The sequence below is a fragment of the Gouania willdenowi genome, chromosome 19, assembly GCF_900634775.1.
Source record: "Gouania willdenowi chromosome 19, fGouWil2.1, whole genome shotgun sequence".
Lineage (NCBI taxonomy): Eukaryota > Metazoa > Chordata > Actinopteri > Blenniiformes > Gobiesocidae > Gouania > Gouania willdenowi.
In genome coordinates this window covers 11,844,408-11,870,499 of record NC_041062.1, presented here as the reverse complement: position 1 = coordinate 11,870,499, position 26,092 = coordinate 11,844,408, and the positions used below count along the sequence as shown (strand labels likewise).

Sequence of the window (26,092 nt, the reverse complement as noted above, 5' to 3'; positions counted from 1 at the left end):
GAAATAAATGAATTGTATACAATAACGCTATTAGTGACCCGCATGCACAAATTTATCTCATAAAATTTCAGCCCATGAGCTCTTTGAGTCAGCACCTATTGTAGCCTTTTTTAATGTGTCTAGTGTTGATGTATTCAATTTCATTTGTGTTTGTAAGAGACCTGTTTATTCCTTAAGTTGGGAATTGTTAAATACTAGAAATTATCCAGATAATTTTTTTTAGTTTATATCGCCCATCCCTAGTCACAAGTCAAATAATCATGCTTCTTTATGAGTGAATGTAAATTTGCTCTTGCTCTCTGAATTCACTGTCATAATGTTGATGATTTTTTTTCCGTGCTGTGATTAAAATCCTACTGTTGGGAATGTGACCAAAAGCAGTTTGATATAAAACCCAATAGCTTTTTTGTGCGGTTTAAAAAAATCGTCAGCCTTATCAGTTTCCGCTTCATCAAACAGTGTCTTCTTTTGACCGTTTTCTGTATCCATTGATTAATTTGTATTCTGCAATTCATTCAAAATGACCAAATAAGAAAAAAAATAATTGTGATAACAAATCTTGACCTCTTCGATCCTCAAAGTAAGGCATTATGTTGTTTAATGAATGCAGAACTTTTACTGTTCAAGGACATGAAAGGTCGGCAATCCCTGTAGAATTTATTTATTGTTACATTCATAATAACACTGAGTTCTGCCTAACAAGATACCATTCACTCCGACTGCATGAATGGACAGTCATTAGTCACAGTATCAAATTATGACTCTAATTATCTATATGCGACTGAGTGAAAGGTGTTACAAAAAAAGCACATGAGCCTTTTTCTCTGAAAATAATTAGGTCTGGTTTTGATCGCTATTCCCTAGAGTTTATTTAAAAAAATTTTCTTAAATCTCTTGTTCCTAAAATGAAATAGGCTGTGGCTATTCATACAAAAACGTATGAATAGACTGCCAGGCTATTCATACGGAGCACCCCTCATTGGCCAGTTTAGGTGACGTGATAGGTGCACCACGTGACTTAAAGTTCCGCCAGTTTTATTTTAGCTCGTATTTATTTTTAGCTACCCCGCTAACCCTTTTATTTTAATCCTAACCCAGGGAATACCCGAAAATGTTTTTTTTGTATATGTGTTTTTAAAGGTGGAATTTGCCGCGTTAAATATGTTAAAATGAAAAAGATATATGACAAAAGTGGGATTCAAACCCACGTTAGTGGAAATAAGCATCCTTGAGTGCGTTGCCTTAGACCACTTGGCCATCCTGGCACAGTGAAAAAACACAAGCATGAAATAAGCACATAAAACTCCTTGATAGTAGTTATGTTTATTTTTCTCATGTAAGGAGAATGTTGATATGTATGTAGCCTCTTTGTCCTTTTCTGTGCACAATGGGAGCAAAACATTGATAATCCTTTAATGTTTTTCTTTTGTAATAAACTTAATTTTGCTGTACATTTGCTTATTGAGGCATTCTCTGTAAATATTTTATACTTTTGTATCCCACAAATAAAAAGGCCATTTGTGTCCCTAAAGTCCTCTTTGCTCTATAATATTAAGCCCTGAACCATTAGGGTTTATTAAAGGCGGTATTTAAATGCTGTTGTAGAACTTCCATCCATATGGCTTCTTCCTCCAAGGCGTTTATCGGGAGAGGAAGCAGCAGGAAACGGATATCCTTTAATGAAATGATGCCAAGTTAGTGATTGTAAACACTCCCTGGGTTAGCTGCTAGCATCTCTGCGCCTCAGCCCTTTAGCTTCTTGTTGATGCATACACAGCGTTGGTATTACAACCTGTATCAAAGTAAAGGAAGCACCGAGCCAATGCATTAGGGAATAGTGAATTCATTGCCCGTTGACAGAGAGTGATGGTGGCAAATTGTATTAAAATAGAAATTGCAGCAAACAGAAGACAATTAGATTGGAAAATCAGATTAATTACCCTGGAGATAATAAACTTAGCGACTCAGAAATAGCTTGAAAGCAGGGGCTAAGTAGATCCTTTGGCTGAAATGACCAATGACTCCCAAAGCTATTAGCTGATGGTTAATCATTTACTATTAGATTTTTCATGGCCTGATAAGATAAAGTTTTGTGGTAAATGAGAGTTTGAGCTGAGGGAAAAGGGTTTACCGTGTGCAACAGTACTTTTCAGACCATACCAGTCATTATGGTGTCTTATTTTATTACCGACTAGTTCTTACAACATGTCCTTAGCCTGTCAGAGGAAACCTGAAAAATCCATGCTCGCTTAAGGACAACATGCAATCTCCACACAGAGCAAGGGGTAGATTCCTCCCTACTGCATTTTAGCTGCAATGGCAGTGCTACAACCTTGAGTAGCTGATCATGCTATTTCATTTTTAGCCCTTATTTCAATGAGCTGGCTGTGGAGCACATTTTATTCTTTCATCTGATGCTCGCGTGAAATATCTTTCCATTTCAAAAGCCACTCAGTCAGTATTGATGTGTAGTACAAACCTTTTACTAGAGCTAAATTTAGCTCAATCTTATTATTATTTTACGCATTTTCCCTTGTTGCCATGGCAAAGAGGCGGTGAAAGAAAGGAGCTGCTCACAGTTGTCTTGGATACAACAGTTTTCCCTTGTAAAGTAATGAGAAGAGCTGAACCTGTGGGAGCACAGGGTTATTTTTAGGCCTGACGTGTGGATTAGTGTGTGTGTATGTGTGTGTGTAGGTATATGTGACCAATGTGTACATGCTTTTATTGCATCCTTGTTAGAGCTGGCTGATATGCCTGAAAAATGTATCACATTATAAGTGTTTCATATCAGTATATTGATAATTATTGATTCTTTTTTTTAACCTTTTCAAAATAAGGGTCAGAAGAAAAAAGGCCCAGTTTAAATACTTTTATTTTATACATAATCTTTAACATTCAAAAGGAGGTCAACAAAACTATGGGAAAAAACAAAAAAAAACTCAGTTAACAAATAAACTGTTCAATGTACATAATATAGACATTAAATAAATGCAAATAATAAATCAGTGCACACTAACTAACATCTCCTGACAGGAAATGAACAGCAGGATTTGAAATTAAGAAAATATTATTGGGGCAATTTTGACATTTATTTCCTCATTTATAATAAAATTGTAAAATAACTCGATAGTGTTTTTACTGTTTAATATAAACCACTGTGGCTGAATCTTGTTTATTTGATTTCCGTGTTTTTTGTTTTTGTTTTTTTCCTAATGGAGTTAAGTGAAATTATCAGACATTATATCGTACATATTTTCTATTGTGATATATGTCGTTATCATTTAATCGCCCAGGCCTAATCCTTGTGTATTGAGCTCAAAGTATTTTACACGTTGCTCAAAAAAACGCAAGCCACTTTTCTTTTCACTTTTCTTACTTTGAATGAACTTGGGAAGATGAATTACCGTAGGTAGCACCTCACACAACGCACACACATTCTTACTCTGGCCACTTGTTAGGATAAATTGACAATATAGTGACGATGGAAGGTCGATTGAACTGCTCGCTTCCTGCAAGACAGAGAGGAAGATGGAGTACTACATTGCCCTCCTCCCAGAGTGTGTGTGTGTGTTGCTTGATGAATAGTCAGAAAATAAATGCTTGGAGAGCACACTGTTATGTTCCAGATACTGTTAGACAACAACAGAAAGTTCATGGTAAACTTTCATGGCACAGTTGAGATGGTTAGCCACTGTTTGACGTTCGGATTCTTGATATTTGTTTTTACATTTTGGATCCGAGAGCTTGACTGTTTAGATGTTAAGAGCTGCCCTCCAAAGAAATGACGCAACCTACCAAGAAATTGCTACCATTGGCCATAATTGCACTATCATTAGAGCTCAGCTAGTTTTGCCCCATCACCAGTATAAAAGGAGAGTGTCAGGGAGAAAAGAGCAGCAAACCTCCTCTGCCCTCCCCCTTTTCCTTCCTCTCAAACCCTAAATGTGTTTGCCTGGCTCTAGCACGGCCACGCTATGCTTACAATCGGCTTTGGCTTCTCAGCTGTCCTACAGGTGCTTCATCAGTTTAACAAGCTCGCTCTTTTTACCGTGCAAACACAAAGACTCTTCTGATAGGCCTGGCCGGGGGACCTGGATAGATTTATCAGGGAACTGAGCTATGCTAGTGATCAGAGTTTGGCACACGCCCTAGGTCATTAGCTCCAATGAATGGACTCCAATGTCACGTTGGTTGAAGTACCTGCAACTGTTGATAGCAGAGAGAGAAATAAAAAAACAAAACAAATAAGCTAAAGAAAGTTAAATAAGCAAATATTAGTCAGCGTCAATTATAATTGTAATCACATGATTAATAATTGATTCTGATCATAGCATATTGTAATTGTACTAGAGTTTAGATAATTGACTTTGTAATTGTAATTGCCATGAAAATTCTATAAAAAATGTCAATTATACAGTAAAGTAAATGTCTCATATTATGCTATTTTTTTCCCCATCTCCATATGTTCTTAGAGCCCTAACAACATAGTATTTAAGGTTTATTTTCCCAAACTCCCCTGTTTTCCAGAGTTTTAGCCTCTGAAAAGTGACTTCCTGAGCAGTTCTAAAATCGGGCTGTTTCGGAGCCACTTAGGCATATTCATGAGTGGGCGTGTCTATGGACGCTGAATTTCCTGCATGCCTCGCTCTTTTACGAGGGGGATCAGTGATCACCAAAGCTAATTTATTTTGCTATCCACCCACTGTTATTGTTTTGAACCAAAAAACTACACATTACAGTAAAACACATGGATATTTAAGCAGCTATTGTTATTGTGCGTCAGTCATTCAAACTCTCACCAGTGTGTTAAGCTGATAAGTCACTTTCCTCTCCTCCTTTGCTCTTCTAACAACAGGAATAGTGCATTTAAGGTGATAATCATTTGTATAAATAATAATTGGTCGCAACCCTTATTCCTCCAGGTAAGCCACTGTTGTCACATATGTAAATGTTTTATTTAAATGTTGTAGTAGACGAAGCTTGCAAACTGTTGTCACTTAAATAACATTCTCATAGAGGACCGGAGTGGACGCTGCCTGTGAAAAAACAGAAACTATTTTGTTGTTGTTTTTAATCCTAAATGAACCCTTATTTACATGCTATCGTTCAATTTGGCAGCAGTTTATTGACATTGAAAATGACCTTTCAGTGATCTTTCCAAACCTCCACAGCTCCAGCTATACCATAGATGGATATTGTCATGGCAACCTAACCAGCATCCTTGGATAGCTCGATGTTTCCTAATCCCACTATCATTGATTGTTCTTTCCCCCACAGCAGATTTATAGTGTTTACCCTCTCTACAGGCTGTTTATGTCACTAAGTGACTTGACCTGATGAGCCAATTTTAGATTCTGGGACAATAGTTGTGAAATCCCTTTTCTTTGTACTACTTGTTTTTTTTTTTTTTTTAAATCCTCCTCCTTCTGCTTACATGGAACACTTAAAGTCAGTAGCTCACTGAGCTAATGTTAGCAGCTCTGCCCACCTGCACATCCTCTCGTTCAGTCTTTCCAATTGTTTAATCGTCTTTTAGCAGATCCGAGAAAGGAAACAGTTTAAAGGTTACTTGAGCAACTGAATATAGAGCCTATTTTAGAAAACCTGCTTGAAATAAACAAGGCTGTTCATTGACTGTACTCGTGACTGAGAGGGATTTGCATTCTTTCTTAGAGCTAGATTAAGACTTTCTCTGATCCTCCGTGTTGAACTTTGACCTATTACCACTGCCCCTCCTACTTCTTCCTATTGTTCCATCCTTAGGTCAGCCCCAGTGCTTTGATACATGAAGAGTTTTTCCTCACAGCCAGCTTTCCCTCAGTTTATTTCCTCCCCCTTCTCTTTTCATTACAGTTTTACACTCATTTCTTGGTGGACAACACAGGGTGCAACCAATTTGAAAAATGCCTGTGGCAACATCCAGCTCTGAGTCTGGTAAGTGCTTTTAGGATTCTGTATTTGTATGAGTGTGTATAAAACAAGTGTGTGGTTATTCCCACTTTCAGGACACGCATCTCATCTTCAGTCATAATGGAACCTAATGATAGGGATAATAGTACACTTGATTTCAAGTCTTTACTAGTGAGGATTTGCAGCTGCAGTGTGCATGCTAAACATGTGCATGCTAAAATCTGAGCAGTAAAAACACATTGGATTTTCAATTAACCCTCTGGTGCCTAAGGCATTTTTGCTGTTGCGTTTGATTTTACCTTTATATTTCATATAAGGAAATCCATAAACCTTGCCTTGTTTGGTATATTTTTTTTCAGGAGAACCTCACAAATGTAACTACAGTATTTTCTTTAATATGGCATACTGTCTTAAAACAGATCTAAAACCACTATAAAAACTCATTCGATTGGGGAAAAAGATGTTAAACGAATAATTTTGAATGCTTGTAAAGCAAATCTAAACGATATATTTCAAAAAGTTATATACAGATGAATCAAACACAGTTATATATAACTATTTACAGCGAAATGGAAGCAATATCTTAGGCGATTTTGTACAACTATTTACAAAAAGTATTAATCCCGAATACAGGGAAAGACAAGTTATTTGTGCCTCATTGTGTTGATATAAAACGAAAAATGAATATACTATGCACTACATTCTAACTAAACAGTGAAATCCCAGTAATAATCACTATTCCCTCAAATCTCAACTCTCTCTCTCTTTCTCCGTCTCTTTCTGTCTCTCTTTGTTTACCTTTCGCCTGGCAACAAAATGGCTACTGTATGTGAAATTTTGATTGGACGATGGCTTTTTCTTCTCAACCAATAGGAAGAAGCTATAGTGTCCCGTTTCAGCGTTGTTTTTTTGCTCCACAGCCCTTTCGCCTTGTTTTAGAAGCGCTCCTCATCGGTCTTCATGCACGTGTGTGTGCACATTTTCCCTCATATTTCCACTTTTATTTGGCCTAACATAATTTAAAAACTGGTTTTTAGTTTGAAATCCGCACTTTCGACTCTGGTTGAAACAGCGATCCAAGGACGCTGCGCTTTGCCGCTATTGGCTCTTTAAAAACGATCATGTGGGTTATTTATATCAATCATAAATATTTTTACCTGAAAATATTTGCATCAGTCTTTCCATATGTCATACACTAGATCTTTTTTCCTACTGTAATGTGTGCACTTGTATTTAATCCTTATTTAATTAATAGTCTTTTACTCAATTATATACATTTTTCTTTATCTTTCTTTCATTCTTTTAGTGTTTATTCGTTTTATTTGTAATATTGCCTGAGCCTCTGTAACGCAAGTAATTTTCCCCTAGGATAGATAAATTCTGATTCTAGTCGCAAACATACAATATAAAAAAATAAAAGATTTTTGTGTATGCAGTTTGCATGTTTTATGCTGGTGTGCATGCTTTTAATGTAAGTCAGGGATGTCAGTCAGGGCAACTCTATCACAGTGCGGCCACAAAATTGTGATATGTCAGTATTTATGTAGATTAATGACCAAACTGAGCATTTATACAGGAAAGAACAAATAGTCTGTGTTTTTGTTCTTATTTTAAAATTGTGGGAATTTTTGTTGCCGTGGTTTCTTGCGTTTCCTCATCCAGACAAGGCGGACAGCGATTCACTTGATATCATTTTTGTTCTAGTTTGTTCCCAGTATTCCCTATATCGATATGAAGTAAACATTTCTAAGCACCCGTCTCCGCGACTCCACATCCCACAATGCAATGTGTGAAGTTGTCAACAGTGTTTACGATGGAGATAAAAACAAACTTTCCAGTGGAAATTTCGATCTCTTTCCTTTCTTTTTGGGGTCAATGATGTCGGATTCATTGATCTGAGACATTCAATATGATTTTACTAATAAAAAATGATTGTGGGTAGCAGCTTTGATTATTAGAATATGTTTGTTAGAAGTCGCCTGCATAAGGAAACTTTTGTTTTATATTTTGGTCTTATGTTTTCAGGTCTACATTTGACAAAAACACTATCAGTATATTATGGCCTGATCTTAAATTGCATTAGTCATCTGCTGATAAAATGGAGAAAAGAGCTTCCTTTGAGTTAAACTGTGCATAGAGTCTAAGGATTATTTTTGCTTAGGCTGGGGGAAAGTCAGGAGAACCATCAGATTAGAATGAGTTGATTTACATGCAGTGAAATGCGCAGAGATTTACATTTTACTGGGAAATAATTGGCCCAAAACTTTTGTACAAAGAGCTGCTTGCTTCAGGTGCCTGTGCAAGTACATGTTTGTCCTGAGTACTGGTATATCCTACTCCAGTAGAAGTACTTTTACTTGATTGAAGTACTAGTAAGTCATACATAAAATACTCAAGCACAAGTAAAAAGTAGCCCAATTAAATAGTACTCATAGTGAAAGTTACTACTTTTATTTATTTTTGGTCATAAATCTTGCCACAGTTCCCTTTCATACAGTAAACATCTCATTTATGAACTTAAAAAGGAAGAGACCAAATCTCGCACAATTGGAACTTAATTTATTTCCCACAAAGGCATATGTATAAAATGAAAATTTTGTCAAAATCTACAATTAAAAAAAAAATAACGCCAATGAATTCAATTTAAAAAAAGAAAAATTCTGAGGTTCCAAGTATAGCTACATTTATGAACTCTAAAACTGAGAAAACAAACAGCATTCAATGCTGTTTCAGATTGGTCGTCTATGATGTGATGCATTCGATTGTTGTCTGTCAAACTACAAAAACAATTAAAAGGCCAATGTCCGTTTGAAACAAAAATAATTTAACAACGATTGGGGGTAGAAATGTAACAAATTACTTAACATTTTTAAATTATGTTTATTTTACCACGAGCAAGATTAGAAGTTAAGCAAAGATGTCTGTTCTAGGGGTTAATTTGTGGAATACTGTTGATAAAGAAATAAAAATAACTGACACAAGATTTAATTTCAAAAAGAAAATTCCACAATATATTTTAGAGAGTTATGTGAAGCAGTAGAAAGACGTTTGTTTTTTGTTAAATGTTGTACATAAAAGGAAGTGCGCGTGCGCGTGCGCGTGCGTGTGCGTGTGTGTGTGTGTGTGTGTGTGTGTACACTACCGGTCAAAAGTTTTAGAATACCACACTTTTTCCAGTTATTAACTGAAAATGATTCAGTTTATTGTCATTACACTCTGAAATGAAAGCATAGAACAAATAAGCAATTTGAGTTGAAAAAGAAATCATGGAATCAATTTATAGACCAAAATGGATTCTAAGTAACCAAGACGAGTTTGCTGCAGAACAGCTTTAAATTGTTAACCCACTTCGTGTTTCCTAAAAAAGACCTATTTGCATCAGTCTGAAATGGACATTATTTTTCAGTTTTGGATAACCAAACTTTGGACTTGCACGACTTGAATTGCAATAAATAACTGGAAAAATTAGGGTGTTCTAAAACTTTTGACTGGTAGTGTATGTATCTATATATATATATATATATATTTATTTTTTTTGCGTTATTTGAAAAAAGGCAACTCAAATGTACTTGTTGAATGCTTGCATTTCTTTTGTATGTATTATTGGGAAAAGGTAACTTGAATGTTATTTATGTTGGGCATATCAGCATTTTTGCTTCTTTGTGATTTATGTTGAAATATTTTTTTTGTTCAACTGAAACAAACAAACTGAAACTTTTAAAACATATTTAAATAAAATAAAAATGACTGATTTAGAAATATACTCCAAAAAGTACCCATAAAAGCAACTCAATTACAGTAACGTAATCTTACTTTCACCTCTGCTTGTCACTAATGGTAGCAGGAGGTAATGCCTAAGTGTGCTGCATCACCAGCTGGACCACACCCTTTTTTTCTACAGGCTCACCTCCTGCTGCTCTGTCTAACTTGACCCACACCCTCCCCCTCCCCTTGAGGGAACCCTGGTGAGAAATGTGCCCTCCTCTTCAAACAAGTCGTTAAAGCTCCCCACTCCTTTCCTTCTCCACTTTGCCACCTCCTATCCGTGCTCACTCACCCAACCCTCCCACGTCTCCTTTCATTCATGCAGAGGAGAAGACGCTCAGCCAGGCATAGCTGATACACATTCACATCAGGAGCAGGTGGAGAGAAAGGGAGATCAGGGGCTGCCTCGGCAGAAAGAGGAGAGAAGAAGGAATCACGCATCTCCCTCTGCCTCTGATAGTACAGTACTGGCACTGGGTGTGTTTCTGTGAGTGGATCCTGTAGTGAGTTGTTGTTCACCATGGCTGGCAGCCTGTTTAGAAGGCTCTCTCTAGATGAGGGTGACTCAGCCAACTCCCTGGAGGGCCTGGATATCAAGCTGGGGGGAGAAGGTAAGAGCGCATGTGTCTACCTGCTGGGTAGCATCGGAAGAGTTTGCCACATGTGGCTGCTGTCACTGATTAGGGAAGCTAACATAGACACAAGCTGGAATGAATGATTTCAATCTTGCTTTTTTCTCTTGCTGCTTTAAACCTGTAGAGTGATGACGATGAGTAGAGAAAAGGTTAGGACCCAGGGCAGCATGTGATGTGCTGGAATCTGAGGCAGAGTGGGTATAATGGACAGGTGTAGGAATAAATTAGAATATTATTAGTCCAATGTGAATAATAAGAGAAAAAGAGAAGTAATGCACTGGAAAAACTGACAGTTAATGTATGGATAAGGTTTGTTCACACAGCATGGAGAGGGAAGCACAATAAATCTCATTCATAATTGATGGATTACATTAAATGAAGAGGCATATCTCACATTAATAATTTTTTGTATTTGATTATTGGTTTTCATCTATTTCTCCTTCAGAATGAGCCATGCTTTACACATGCATTCATAAATACACCTCTGTCTAATTTTAGGTTAAGAGGTGAAAAGTTGAAAGATTTTCTGGTGCCATGTTGAATTACATGCAGTTTGAAGCCCCATTACCTAATTATGACATAATTTACATGTCAGACTATTAGTCGCTCACGAGCAATTTTCTGTAGCCTGACAAGGTAACACTACCGCTGACAGCCAGTGAATCACATCTTCTGTCGTAACATTCACATCTGGTCAATCAGTTCAGATTGACTGTGTGAGAATGTGCTTGTAGACCTGGGAGAGACAGATACAGAGGAAAAGAGTGACTTTCTGTGTATTGTACTTTAATGATGAGAAGGTCGAGTGTCATTCATATGCAACAGTGTTCCCATCAGACGGAACATGTGTAAGTGTTGAATTTAAAACCCTTAGATTGCGCGCGCACACACACATGCCGTCGTCACTATCAGAGGAATATTCTGTGTGCATAGTGGACTAATGAAGCAGCGTTCAAACAAAGATGAGAGATCATTGAGTGTAGTGGTTGGTAGGATTAGGCTGTCAGAGATAATCACCAGGCTTCAAGAGTAAAGGAACATTAAGTTGGGCTCCTGCTGAGTATATTTGATAACATGGTGACACCGGTAATTATTTCTTTGCTAAAACACTCTGCTGATAACAGCTCCTTCATTTGGGAAAACTGATCTGAAGTCAAAGTGGGATGTGTCTCTCCTTGAAAGAACCCTAAACAGAGTTCAAACATTTTGGCAAGTTTTCTACCAAAACTGTGCATCTACTGTAGCTACGGACTGTGTTGTTGTTGGTATAATAGGAGTCGCTGTCTATTTACGAAATGTCAACAAATATCATGTGTTGAGCTTCTTCCTGTTGATAAGTCTGTCCTACCTGTGGCTTCACTGTGAGTGACAGCACTAACGTCCCTCCATCTGCTTAGAAACACTATTTTTATAGTCATATAATTAATACATATTTATTAAATAATAATACATACTTAACAAAAGGTCAGTTATACTAGTTAGTATTACAAAACAAGTTGTTTAATTATAAGACTTTCTTCATAAATTATCTTTCATTAAACTGAGTATCATTATTTAGTCTTAGTCTCCCCTCTGTTAAAAGAAAACTTAAAGTTGCACTACCTGATTGTTGAACTATGACAGAGGGTCATGGCTGATTTTGAACCGTAAATCCCTCCCCCCACTCTGATTATCCATGCCAGTTTCCTCCTTTCACGGAAGTGCACGAGAGCTGAACGTGCACTACCGGTAAAACACGTTGCCGCGCAAAAGGATGCACACAAAATATAGTAAAATAGAACATTAGATTACCTGTCTAGAAGGAAAACAGCCAATTGCGCGTCTAAAGTTAGTCCAAGACTTAAACAAGTTTGCACCGTGCACACGCTTCACTATATATCGCGGCAGCCAATGAGGAGGCTCCTTTGTGGGCTCTGCTCACCCCTCTTTTCTGTAAATCCTGTGATTGGAGCTGGAGGGGGTGACCACCAAGATTTTGTCTTCCAGGTTTTTATTAACTAAAATAATTAATTATAAGGTACAGACAGCACGCAGACGTACGATTTTTTCAGAAATGATTACTTTTACGATTTACTATATGATGCTAATAAGAATTATTTTTTTGAATTAAAGAAAATAAATCTAGTACCCCAGCTTTAACTGTCAGCCTTTGGTAAATGCAGTGAGAACTAAACCTTTTACAACTTTAATGAGATTATATTCACATTTGTATAATTAACTGTCACACACATGTTTGAGACCACATTTTCACCGACTGTTATGTGCTCTGCTGTTTGGTCTGCCACTTTCTTGTCCCAGCAGGTCACGCCCTCTTCCCTGCCCAGCTGTGGCAGCTGATCAGCCGCTGACCAGCTGGTCTTCAAAAGCCAGCTGGAGACCTCACTCAGCAGTGTGGCTTGTGATACTCCTGTGAGAGGAGGGTGTTAGTTTGTGGAACTTTAGTTGATCATTATTTGTTGGTTTATGTTGGGATGTGACTTATTGAAGGTTTTGTTGTAAGTCTTTCTCCCTTGGTTAAACGAATAGTGTTTGGTTAAGTTTTTATTTTGTTATTTTAAATAAACTCAACCTTATTTCTGCCTTATGTCTCTTTCCTTGCCTTTTATCCTGGTCTTTGTTATTGTTCCTTTCCAGTACTTCAAGACACCATCATAAGGAACGTAACACCGGTACTCGTTCAGATATGAAGCGGTTTGTCAATTATGTCTCACTCTTTGATTTTATATTATGTATAATAAACTCAAGTCTGCATACAGTTTAACAAGGAAAGCCTAGTGATGTCATGCTCACAAAAACAATTATTTATCAACACAAAGCGCCTCTAAAATGCAATAAACCGCCTCTAAAATGCAACAAAGTGCCTCTCAAATGCAACAAAAATGCTAAATAAAGTATAAAGGAATGATTAAATCAAATAACAACTCAAGGTGCTCTCAAAAGAGCTTTTAAGTCTAAAGTCAGACTGGTTAAAAAAAAAAACAATAAATATTTGATGTGAATATTTACATTATGATTATTTATCAACATTTATTTTTAAAACTAACATAAAATCATACTGAAACAGTGACACTTCATAAAGGAGTGTAATTGAAATTTGAAATTGAATTTTTTTTATATTATTATAAATATTTTGAAATTAAACTATATAAAATGTGAAGAGTGAAAATGTAGCCTATTATTTTTAAACATGGCTGAACAAAAACTGAGGCATCATCTCAGATTATTTCACAGTTCAGTTTCACAACAGCACCAAACACAACTGCTCAGTTCGTGAAAGACCTGGGCTAGAGTTGAATCTTTGCACTGAATCTGGACTCGTGAATAGAGGTGTCCCGATGCGATATTGATATTGGCTGTTGGTCCGATATCAGCCAGAAAACGAACATCGGATTTATCGGACTGCATCTACAATCACCGATATAAGCTCTTCGATAAAATTTTTCGCTGCAGCACTTCTATCCATAGGTGACTGTGGATCACACTCCAACAAAATAACCTACTGTTGCTGACTATTGTTCTCTGTTGGAGTAACATCTCTTGATCAAGCTTTTTCAAACATTCCACACTACAAAATAAGTCATAAACGTATGTATGATTCATGCGGCTATCATATCGGATCAATATCGGTATCGCAAAGCTCCAATATTGCTATATCGGAAGTGAAAAAAAGTTGTATCGGGACATCCCTACTCGTGAATGCCTTGTCTGCAGTAACCCAAATCCCCATTAACCCAAACAGTCAGGAAACTTCACCAAATGCAGAATCAAACAAAGGAAAACACTGACGAATGAGTCACAGACCAAGACTAGTAGAATTGTGGCTTATTACAGGATGAGCCTGTCACGGTCATATGACTTGGATGTACCAGATTTCTGTGACGCAGCGCTTCGTGTCTGGCTAACAGATAGCCGTCTTCAAACTACGTTTAGCAGCAGTGCCAGTCAAAAAGCTGCTCGGGCTAATGTACCGGGTCGGCTGGGCTGGCAAATGAACATATTGGCGCACTAGCCAATCTATCTAACATTGGGCACCCTATAATTTCTCAGTCAAACCTGTGATTCTTCCAATTTCTATAAAAACATCCTAGTAGTGCAATGCCTTTGAGATGTAACATGGTGTTGATTCCTTTCTATTTATTATTTTTTCCTGTCAGATTAAAAACAGCCACATGTAGTATTTCACTTATTTGATTTGTTTGTTTGTTCTCGACGGACTGTGTGAGCATCTGCATAGTGTAGCTGATTTTCTCTGTTTCTTCAACCATTAAGACAAAACATTAACTCTTCAATCATGTTGTGTTTACTTGATCATGATTTGATTCCTGTGTAGAGGGGGGGGGGGGGGGGGGGGGGGGGGGGGGGGGGGGGGGGGGGGGGGGGGGGGGCGACGAAGGAAATACACAAACGTAAACAAACTTGGATTTGTTTTTTACAGAGGATTTGTGACAGACGCGTTATTGCTACTAACATACTGATGCGCTCGTATAATTCCGCCCCAACAGACACAAATCCAAGATGAACCCGGATTTATGAAAGGAGGAAACTGTAGATCAAATGATGTTTTACCCTTGGTGAAATAATGGCCATTTATATTTGAACTGTAAAGATTATTTATATCCACGTGAAGCCCCGTGTGCACTAAACGCATTCACACACACACTTGTACACGTAGAAGTTTATTTCTAAATCGTTGTTTCCTCACATGCTTCACACCGCGTTGACATAGTTTGCCTCGAGCGCTCTTGTCACTTCAGTGACACTACACACAGATGATGTGAGCCTAACTTAGCCGACTGCTGTGCTTCCCTTTACATATTTTATTCTGTTGGCTTTTTGTGAATTGATGAAAAAATTACTCAGATTTATAATAGTCTGCAAAGCTATGAAGTGAGAAGAAGGAAAAAAAAACCCATTTATTTCTCAGCATGGAGACAAATAATCATATTCTTCAGCGATAAATAATACTTCAATGGTGACAAACGCCAATATTACTTTTCATCACAGTCCAAGACGTCTATTTGTTGCTGGTGGTAATTATATTTATCTGAAGATCCGGGGAAGAGAGAGCATTTTTCGGGTCATCCTCAGCCTGCTCCTCTTTGTCATTGTCATGGTACGACAGTCTCCTAAAGGCTGCGGCAGCTTCTTTGTTTTTTTAAGGAGGCTGTGAGAATATCAATGAGTTTTAAGGAAGACGGCTAAGAAATCTGTCTTTGTTTTATCAGGACAAAGAAATGTGATATTAGCGCACTGCAGAGTGACTCGGCAAAGTGAAAAGCTAAATGTTGACCTTATTTTGTGAAAGTCCTCTGATTAACTTGGATGTGACTTTAACATTCGTTTGAAGGAGCTTAAGTTGATTAAAATTAGTATTCTAGGAGTGCATGCACCTGAATAAATAGAGTTGGCAATTAAAGAGAAGAAACATGGCACAGTTTATATATTTATCTACCGAATCACGTGCCATCCCCCTAACTCCGTTTTTGGAATTTTATTTTGAAATGATGCTGGAAACAAATTTGAATCCTGTTAAAGGTCATACAGTTTAAGTCTTAGGCTTGAGCCTAAACATGTCGCCACATTTTCCCTATTACGGCCAAAATCCTCTCTACAAATCTCCATTTCGAATTCAAATTTATTTTAGGTCTGAGTGTGCAGACAACAGGGAAGAATAATAAGATTCTGAAACAGTATGCCAATGAAAATTATACAAAATATAGTACAAATATCAAGCTATTTGTGTATTTATTTTTCTCTTTCAATTTTTTTCTTTTTCTCCCTTTTTTTCCTCAAGCAATTTAAAATAAAATATTCAGAAAATATATTTGTTTTATGACAATTTTGTGTGTATTATAATCAAAATCATATGGAGATAAAAACCAATTTTATTTATTTAAAACAGCAATGGTTAGAAAACAGAATGCTGAAAATTACATGATCTGTTTACTGTAATGTAGGAAAAGGGGTGGGACTAATATGTTTATACTTCCACCCGCTCTCTTTTTAACAAAAAAGTATGTGTATGCATCAATATATGATGTAATTATTGTATTTTTTTCTTTTTGTCTGGAGAGAAGACTTCTGCATCAAACGTTTAAATCACATTTAGGATTAATTTAACAATCCTTCCTGTAGTTATTTTATTTATTCTTAGATCAACAGCTGCCCATCATATAGAGCAGGTAATAAAACATTTTGCACATGTACCGTATGTGCAAAAAAACCCACATTATTTTCCAGTCAGCTGAGTTCTTCAGGATTCTGTAGGAAGTCTACGTTCAGTAACAAACACGACACTGCTTTACTTTTCCTTTCCTTGATGTTCGTCCCTGTTTCATCTCCTTCCTTGTTCCCTTTGTTCCTTTCCTCCACAGCTCCATAGCAACAGTACAACCTTCACTAAGTGCTGCCTCAGAGGTTGTTGCAACCTGCTGTGCACTAACCACAAACAATAACAGCGATAGATTGTTTAAATGGCTCCATGACATTGAGTTGAATTGTAATTCCCCTTGGAGGTGAACGTGCTTTAACGGGTAAAAGGTCCTTTAATTTTGGCTTCCTTGTGATTACACACATCCTCTGAGGAAAGTTATTGTAATAATCCTCAAGGAACCTAAAAAAGAAGTTGTAGTTATTTCCATAACTGAGGTGCACTTGTATGAATGATCTATTTTTTTCTCCTCTATATATCTTAGTGCTCATCCTCTCTGTCTCCAGGGAACATTTTTCTCCAATTATATTTTTGTCTCCACTACCAGCCAATAGACAAAGATCTACCTCTTTAGGCCTGATATTGGTCACTAGGTCAGAAAGATTAACTGTATTAATGAGACGATATGCAGCTAAGGGGAAGATTTATTTCATGCTATTGGTGGTTTATTAATTACTTTGAAGACAAACTCCAGGAAAAGGCTAATGAGGAAGCTATCTAAAAGTACAAGCTGCAGCTTGGAACGAAAACATCTTAATACTGTCTTCATTTCCACTGCTGTGATGCATTTCAGAAGAACAAACAAAGATGTGGGAGAAACAGTACTATAGGTGGAAGATCCACCACATCTCAGTTCCAGTTCATGGATTGTAAGGACAGATCAGGCAGTTTTGGGATTGTAAACTGGAAACAGATTCCCAGAAGCAGCTGTGGGTCAGATTGAGCTATTGAGTAATATTAATGTTGTGCTTTATGGCTGACTTTTGTGGATATTGACACCTTCCTACCAACATTTAACTTACGTTCATAAGGTCATTTAAAAAAAGTGCCTATGAATTAAATGTAACAGTGGTAATTAGGGATGTCCCGATACAACTTTTTCACTTCTGATACAATACCGATGTTGCAGCCTTGAGTTTTGGCCGATACCGATATCAATCCGCAGCACAAATCATACATACTTTTATTATTTTGTAGTGTGGAATGTTAGAAAAGGCTTGATCAAGTGATGTTACTCAAACAGAGAATAATAGTCAACAATTCAAGAAGTTCACTTCAGTTATTTTTTACTGTCAGTATATGGTGGGAACAACTGAGGGCGGGGACAAAAACAACAAACTTATCGGAGCGCTTATATTGGAGATTTTAGATGCAGTCTGATAAAATCTGATATTTGTTTTCTGGCTGATATCGGACCGATATCAATATTGGATCAAGTCAACCCTAGTGATAATTACTTTGATTTATTAGATTAGGAAACAGTCCTGATGAATCTCTGATTCTGTCTTTGCTTGATGGCATAAATCACTCTTCTTAAGATTGCTATGATTTCTATTTGTGATGGTTTTTCATTTTTTATTTGATGATATATGAAGAGTTATGCCAAAAGGTTTGTTGTTTTTTTGATGCATTGATCTAAGACCGCTTCCACAGAGCCTGCCTGGTCCTGTTGTTTCAATAACTGGCATAAACATCTTAAACCTTCATACTAATGAGCAGCGTTTTAATCAAATCCTGTCATGTCTTGGCGCTCCGCGTGCCCTTTACAGGAAGTGACATTCATAATGACAGCGGTGGCAGATGAGCAATACCAGTTGTATTTTTAGCTTTGATGAAGAAAAGGCCTCTGTGGTTTGTTTAGTAGCAGACGCATGTCCTCCTCCTGCAGTCGCCTGTTGTTGTGATCGATGCAGAGTGAATGGTTCCTCAAGGAGTCCCATTCTGTGTGTCTGCCTTTCATTGAGATGATGTCATCATTATCCAGTGGCCTCTGATTGATTGGTCGTCAAATTGAGTAATTTTCCTGGATAAACTGTTTAATTTTACATTTGATAACAGGACATTTACTTCCTCTGTGTTTTTCTAATGAGGCTTTACAATTTTTAACTTTAAATTTAATAACGTTAGTCATAAATATTAGAGAAGCAATGGCTTGTCTCAGATGTAAGAGCAGAGTGAATTAGAGTAGCTCCATGTCTCTCTCTCACTCATGTGGTACGAGCTAGTGTAAATAAATATGCTCCCCCTCACACTCAGTCTGTTTTTATTTCCCATGGGTTAGCGTAGAAAAGAGCATGAAGTGGAGTGAAATAAACCCTGTTGCCTCTCCTTTTGTGTGTGTGTGTTATTAGCGATGCATCAGGCCCTGGACACACTGAGTGACAGCACCAGCTCCACAACAGCCAATGACCTGGATCTCATCTTCCTTAAAGGCATCATGGAGAGCCCAGTGGTAAGATCACCTACTAATCACTAGATGATGAGCGTTTGCTGAATTATTATGTAAGACGGCTCATTGTCAGCCTGTAAGTGTGCAGCTGTGTCTGGGGAGGAACAGATTAATGTATATCGTTAGCCTCAGTCTAATTACCTCTTACTTTATGTGATAGAGAATAACCTGAATGAATTAAAAACTCTGAAACGGGACTGTGAAGCGAGTGATAACCAGCCTTTTTTCATTTATTCTCTCTCTTTGAATAGTTTTCTGCACCCCTTTTATTCAAGTTTACACAACACATGCATTTTAACCAGTATGCATTGTGCACCTAAACCTATGATAAAAAGCGAAATTTAGTCATTTTTATGGCTTTTTTTTTTTTTTTAAGCGTTTCGATGGTTAGTTTCTTTTGATGTGATATTTATTGCCTAAAGCAGGTGGACTGAGGTCGATATATACGTCATATCCGTGTGTGTCTCCAGGATCTCTGTGGTGAAGTGGTTATCTGTGCACACAGGGTGGCAGACCTCACCTGCTCAGTGGCTGATTCTCTTCCCCAGAGGATTCAAATGAGATTTTTTGATTCCAGTTTTCAAAAAGCACATCTTTGTTTTCCTCCACCTCAGATGTGAGGAGTTTCCCAAGTGTCCTAATAGCTATGAGACGACTAAAACTCACCTTATTTCCTTGTGAAAACTTATGCATTGGTCTCTTATGTGGAATGTATTGATTGAAGATCAAACTAATGAATAAGGAGTAAACAGCATCGCACCATATTGCACTGCAGTGCTTCACTAACTTTACTGCAAATGTGTTGATTGATTTTGTTCTTTTCATCAGTTTTTCTGATGTATGATCTTTTTAATCAATCTTGATGAATATGATTACTACGCAAATGATAGCTATTAGAGTATTTCTTAAATTCTCTCCCCAAGTCTCAAGGAAGCTAATATTTAATCATTTCCATGCTTTCCATTTTAGCTCATGTGCTCAGTCAAGGCACGTAAAGTGACTTCTTTTCACCTTTGTATCATCTTTTTTAAACTTCTTGAGCTTTTATTGAAAGTGGAGGCTTTACCCTGGATTTCCACTGGATGCGTCTCTGCTCCCAGACTGCTCTGCTGCGTAACTGCACAATCTGCTGTCCGTCAATCCCCACTGCCTCCGGTTTTGCTGCGTATCTGTTGCAGCGAGGACTTAGAAGATCCTCACGTGTAATCTCGCAATATATACGTTTGATTCAACCATGGATAACTGCAATATTTATATGTGAACTACGATTTTAAAAATCGGGCCAACCATGGCATCAACGGAAAGGTCTGGTCCCCCTCGAGTCTGAATAAGTGCTCGGTTTTTCCGAAAAGGGCCCGCTGGTGGTCCCGGAATGTTGGGAATAGATGGAATTACAATCCGCCTTGAAAAAGTAGTATTTTATTTTATAATAATTTTATTATAATCTGGATATTTTATTCTGTCTATGCACTACTTCCTGTCCCGCACAGGTTTCTCTTTGTTAAATTGCTGCAGCACAGCTTCAGCGTCCAGCAGAAATAGAAGTGCTGCGTATTTGCAGCAGAGGGCAGCAGCATGACTCAGCAGTTACGGTGCTGTGCTGGTGCAGATTCGCATGGGGTGGAAATTGACACATTGACTTTAATGGAAACCTATCAACTGCGTTGCTGTTTCGCAGCAGTTACGAATCCAGTGGAAATCCAGTTTTAGTTGTGAACGCAGCTCAGCCCCTGCAGTGTGTTGGTAGTAACTGGGCTCAGAGCAGCGCAATCAGTCGAACCCACAAAAGCTCTGATGAATCACAGTGATGAATTGATTGATTGACAGCAGGAGATGAAAAAATTTGAAAAGCTTTTTGCTTTGCATCACGTCATCAGCTGTGACTGTGCTACTGACTCAGTGCTTGGCTGAGCAATCGTGACTATTAAATCATGGGGTGGCAAAATGAGCAGATACTTTTATTTTTTTGCATTAAAAAGGCCCCACAACACAGACGATAAATACTAAAGACTCAAATCTAACTTAAATAATGTCTCCAACAAGTTAAATGCGTAGTCCACCACATATTTTACACCTGCTCCCGAAATGGGCAAACGGCCACCATCACTAACCAGCATGACAGTAGTATATGGGTAATAATAATATAGTTACCGAAATAAGTCATTGTGATTAATGGTTTTCATCAACATAACATGTCCATGTCAATTGGTATTAGTGCAGAAGGTCTGCAAAGGGCCAGATTTGGAAGAGCCAGGAGTCTTGTCCAATCGAATGACATGTAGGTAGGGCCATTTTGAGATTTGTTTCTCAAAATGGCGATATACAATATAAATCTCAATATTTTTAATTCAAATAAAGTCAGACTAGAAAAGCAATTGTGTTAAATTTGCTGATGCATTATGCCACTCAGGCTCATTTATTAACAAATATGTGCCACTTTTGACTTTTTTCCTCTCTAAGGGACAGCAATGAGTTCTGTATTGTGGCTTGTTGAGAGGAAGTTCTGGGTTTTACTGTAATTTTCATGCTGTTCTGAGAAGTAATGAAAGCAGCGACTCCTAAAATGAGTTGAAATGAATTACAAAATATACATATCCTGATAGGTGATATTGTAATTTTCTATATCGAGTCGACATATCTTGAATCTTGACACATTGCCCAGCACTACATGTAGGTAAACATGCTGTGATCATTTCACTCTCCCATGCACTGTTAATGCTGAAACACTAGCATTAATAAGCATATGTTTGGAACTGTCTAAACAAATGCGTGTGTTTGTTTGTGCATATGTCCTGTATCCTGACACTGCAGGGATCCTTCCTCTCTTCCTCTCCATACAAACATTAGGACTAGAAGAGTAGCAGAGATTCCCTCCAGACAAACTCTCTGTGGGATTGACTGACAGTCTAAAGATGCAACAACACTGTTTGCTTTGCTGTCAGCCTAAACTGTGGCAGTAAATGACTAGATTAGCATTTGTTTGCTTTAGTTTTCTACAATGCGCTACGAGGCATCTTTAATGTTATGCTGCACGTCGTTGAGAGGACATTTTCTGTCCTAGTATAGCAGATGAAAATGTGAGTTCTGTGTTTGAAAGGTTTGAAAGCCTCAGCCTGCCATATCTTTAGCAGTAAAAAAAATGGGAAAAAGTGAAACATTAATGTTCCTTTAAATATTAATGTCTCACAGCACAAACTAAAAGCCCTGCAGGGCTCAGCATTGGACCAATATCTCATGGTTCTTGTGCTCTAGCCTTCAGATTTAGGAGCACATGCTGTAAGCAGTGCTCAGCTGGGAATAGGTTTCAGTTTGCATTATTGTTGTGAATTTACTACCTAGTCAAAAAAAAGGGGGGGGGGGGGGACACCTGCAGGAGCAAGAAATCAGTCATTAATCCCAGGGTTGGGGTCAATCACATTTTCAATTACCCATGTTCAATTACTATTAGTGACCAGCATTTTTTCCCAATTATCATCAGAAAGTCAATTACGAGAGAGAGAGAGAGAGAGAGAGATGAGAAGAGAGAGAGAGAGAAGAGAGAGAGAGAGAAGAGAGAGAGAGAGAGAGAGAGAGAGAGAGAGGAGAGAGAGAGAGAGGAGTAGAGAGAGAGGAGGGAGGAGGGGGAAGGGGAGAGAGAGAGAGATGAGAGGAGAGAGAGAGAGAGAGAGAGAGAGAGAGAGAGAGAGAGAGAGAGAGAGAGAGAGAGAGTTAATGTAATGTAATAAATATTAAGTTGTAACCCATATGTTCACCTAATCCCAGGCCCATGAGCGATTTGAGGAACCCAAACTAGAGGCAGTGAGTGAGAACAACATGGAGCTGTTGCAGGACCTTCTGAAGGAGCTCTGCCCGCTCACACACAGGAGCCAGGCTGCAGACGAGCTGGTCCGGATCCTGAAGGAACCACATTTCCAGGTTTGGGACATGGTGTTCGTGTAGATTTAATTACCTCACGCTCGGTGAAAACCCATGATTAATTGTTAAACTGATGCTCGTCCTTAATGATGCACGTTTAGAACAATTTCACATATTTGCATTTACATTGATTTATCTGTGTCAGGCTGAGCTGCAAGAGTAATTCTAAAATACGCTCAGATTTCTGCATTGTTTTATCATCACTTCCTTCCAAGGTTTCATTCATCTATTATGTATTTGTCTAGTCCCTGCTGGAGACCCATGACTCGGTGGCATCCAAAAACTACGAGACGCCCCCTCCCAGCCCCTGCTCTTTCATGGACGCAGCCCTCAACAACCAGCCCGTCCCCCCCGATGCAGTCAGGATGGTGGGCATCCGTAAAGTGTCCGGGGAGCACCTGGTGAGTGGCTCTATTGGTCATTACTCTACATAGACGGGAAAATAATGATATCTGTGAAACATCTGGAGGTCAATCTGCATCATTTAGTGACAGGTGACAATAGTAAATAATATGTTATGGTTTCATTTATTCAGTCAAGTTTTTTCAGGAAATTTACTTTGAAATTTCAAAGTAAAATTCCTGAAAACAATTTGTCTGAATAACGGAAACCTTAACATATTAATTAAAAAAAGGAGACAAAATTAACTTGCTGCAATTATAAAAAATAAATTACTTATTTGTTGAAATAAGGGAAACAGGGAATACGAAAGGTTTTATTTGAACGTGTACATTTAACTATGCCTGAGGGGAAGATTATGAGTTGGCTTTATAGAAAAGATACTTTTGCTTTTGTTTGTTTTTATTTGTAAAGCGTGGGAAAGAAGACACAGTTTTGTATCCAGTTTAAGAAGTTTTGTGCAGGATGTTTGTGAAATTGACCTGTAACATGTTTTATTGCTTTTGTTGAGTCAGTGTTTTGTAAGCCCCTGTGGGCAGGGCACGCTTGTGCATGACACTTAAATAAAATCAATCAATCGTGTAGCCTACATGGCTAATGACATGATATGTATTAACATAAATATTGTAGATGACATAAATAAATACACTGCCCGAAAGGGAGAGGGATGAAGTCGCACTTGTTCTTATTTAAGGACAGACACAACACATTTTATTTATTTTTTTTAATTTATGACTTTAAAAAGATTGCCCTCATCATTTAGTTAAGGCTTCTGTGTGAAAGCAGAATTCACCATTGTATGCCTAAATGTTTTGATCATTGTTGACCTTTTTATTGTGAAAACAAAACTCATTAAGACTCATTTTTGGTGTTCCTGGTTGAACATCTACAAACCTTTATGTAGGGGAAGTTTGTATTGTTTGGAAGTTGAATATTTAGTCACTTTTAGCACCTGTCCACACTTAATTTATACATTTTTTTTCCTTTTAAAACTCCAACAAAGACTTTTAATGACTTTGTATAAATTGTACTTCTTTGTAAAAATACTGACAGGGTGTCTGAAAACAAACCAATTTGGCGATTAATGTTACCAACTTAAACCACTGATGGTAAGCTACAAATCATACATCCAGTGACCATCCAATTTGTTTTCTCTCTGTTCTTGCGGTCTCTCACTCTCCCTCCTCTGTTGCACTAAACCTCTTCCCTATTTGTTTTTTAATGCGCGGTGCAACACAGAATTTTGCCAAACGGTTCCCTTGGGGCTGCATCTCTACTTAGCCTTCATAATGAAGGATTTTTAAGCTTCTGCCCACAATGTGTGCAGGGAGTGACTTTTCGAGTGGAAAGTGGTGAGCTGGTAATTGCCAGAATCCTCCACGGTGGAATGATCGACCAGCAGGGTCTGCTGCACGTGGGCGACATCATTAAGGAAGTGAACGGCAAGGAAGTGGGCAACGACCCCAAAGTGCTGCAGGAGATGCTGAAGGACGCGAGTGGCAGCGTGGTGCTGAAGATCCTGCCCAGCTACCAGGAGCCACACACACCAAGACAGGTCCAATATTCTACTCTCACTAATCTGTGTCATTGTTGGCATCTGCCAAGAATCCTATAGACTATTCTACAGCAGGGCTTTTTGGATGACATTCACTCACCTACCTCCATTAATTCATCAGCTTCTAAAAACACAGTTTTCTGCCAATTCAAAATGAATCGGTAATTAAGTGCATGAGCTCCAGTGAAAGAGCATAAAAAGGCTTTGAAATCTCTACAGGAGACAAAAATGTACATAATTAACTAAAAAAAATATCCATATAGAAAGAGTTTTTGTCTATAAATGTTGCAAATCATCTCACGTGTGACACTATAAATAATTGAGAGCTTTGTGCTCCAATAGTATGCCTAATAAAATTTAATAGTATTAATTATTGCAACTTTAATTTCCTTATTTTCCCCCATTCAAAAACAAAAGTTCATACAAGTGAGTCAGTAGGTCTGATATTTATTTCAACGACACTACATGTAGTGTGGTTAACCTATGACCACATATCAAGAAATTATTCTATTATTCTATTATATTAAAAAAAGAATTGATTCTGAGGGGAGAAATATTGATTTGCCTTAAAAGCCAAGTAACTATATTTAGGGGTGTTGAAAAAAATCAATTCGGCGATATTACGTCGCACAATTCTCATTCCTCGAAATGCATCCATATCGATTTATATATATGTATATATATATGTGTATATATATATATATATATATGCATATTAGCTGATCAGCTGTTTTTCATTTATTTTTAAATTAATAGGAAACTGTAAAAAGGCGTGACAATATAAATGACAGCTGTTCTGTGATTGTTTGACTGTGCGGGCTGTACACTAAAAGTGTCTTGCTGCTCACATTTCTAATAGGTCTACACATTGATTTTTCTGCTGTTAAACACAGATTTGCTCTTTTTCTACTGTGTCAAAGTAACACCATACCACACCAGATTTATAGATCAGCCCCTACATGAACACAAAGTGAGGTAATGATATAAATCTGACAGGAACAACACTGACATGTCCTTCCAGCTGTCCGCAGACCGTTAGAGAACAGAACACCCAGAGCTTTCAGCCTCTATGTTCAAGCAGCCGCTTAGCATGAGAAAAATGGCATCAAGTGCTCTGGTTGCCATAGTGACAGATACAGTCTCTCTTCACTTCTTGCTGTCTCTCGCCCTCTCAGTTCGTATAACATTCCTCCATCCTTTCCATCTCCTTGTTTCTGTCTCACACTCAGAATGGATGGTTTGGGGTTTAA

General features: G+C 37.9%; 1 protein-coding gene across 4 annotated transcripts in view; it reads left to right on the top strand.

Annotated features, from left to right (window-relative positions):
- mpp2b (MAGUK p55 scaffold protein 2b) overlaps positions 1 to 26,092 on the top strand; it is a 33,351-nt gene that overhangs the window by 1,759 nt on the left and 5,500 nt on the right. The window contains exons 2-6 of one of the 4 annotated variants that reach the window (XM_028476050.1): positions 5,857 to 5,937; positions 18,876 to 18,976; positions 22,736 to 22,888; positions 23,134 to 23,289; positions 24,615 to 24,842. In XM_028476050.1, coding sequence (XP_028331851.1) covers positions 5,907 to 5,937; positions 18,876 to 18,976; positions 22,736 to 22,888; positions 23,134 to 23,289; positions 24,615 to 24,842 — 669 coding nt within the window. In that variant the 5' untranslated portion in view covers positions 5,857 to 5,906. Of the gene's footprint in view, positions 1 to 5,856; positions 5,938 to 9,934; positions 10,290 to 18,875; positions 18,977 to 22,735; positions 22,889 to 23,133; positions 23,290 to 24,614; positions 24,843 to 26,092 lie in introns of those variants that run through there. The other 3 variants (XM_028476048.1, XM_028476049.1, XM_028476052.1) reach the window with 3 other exon arrangements.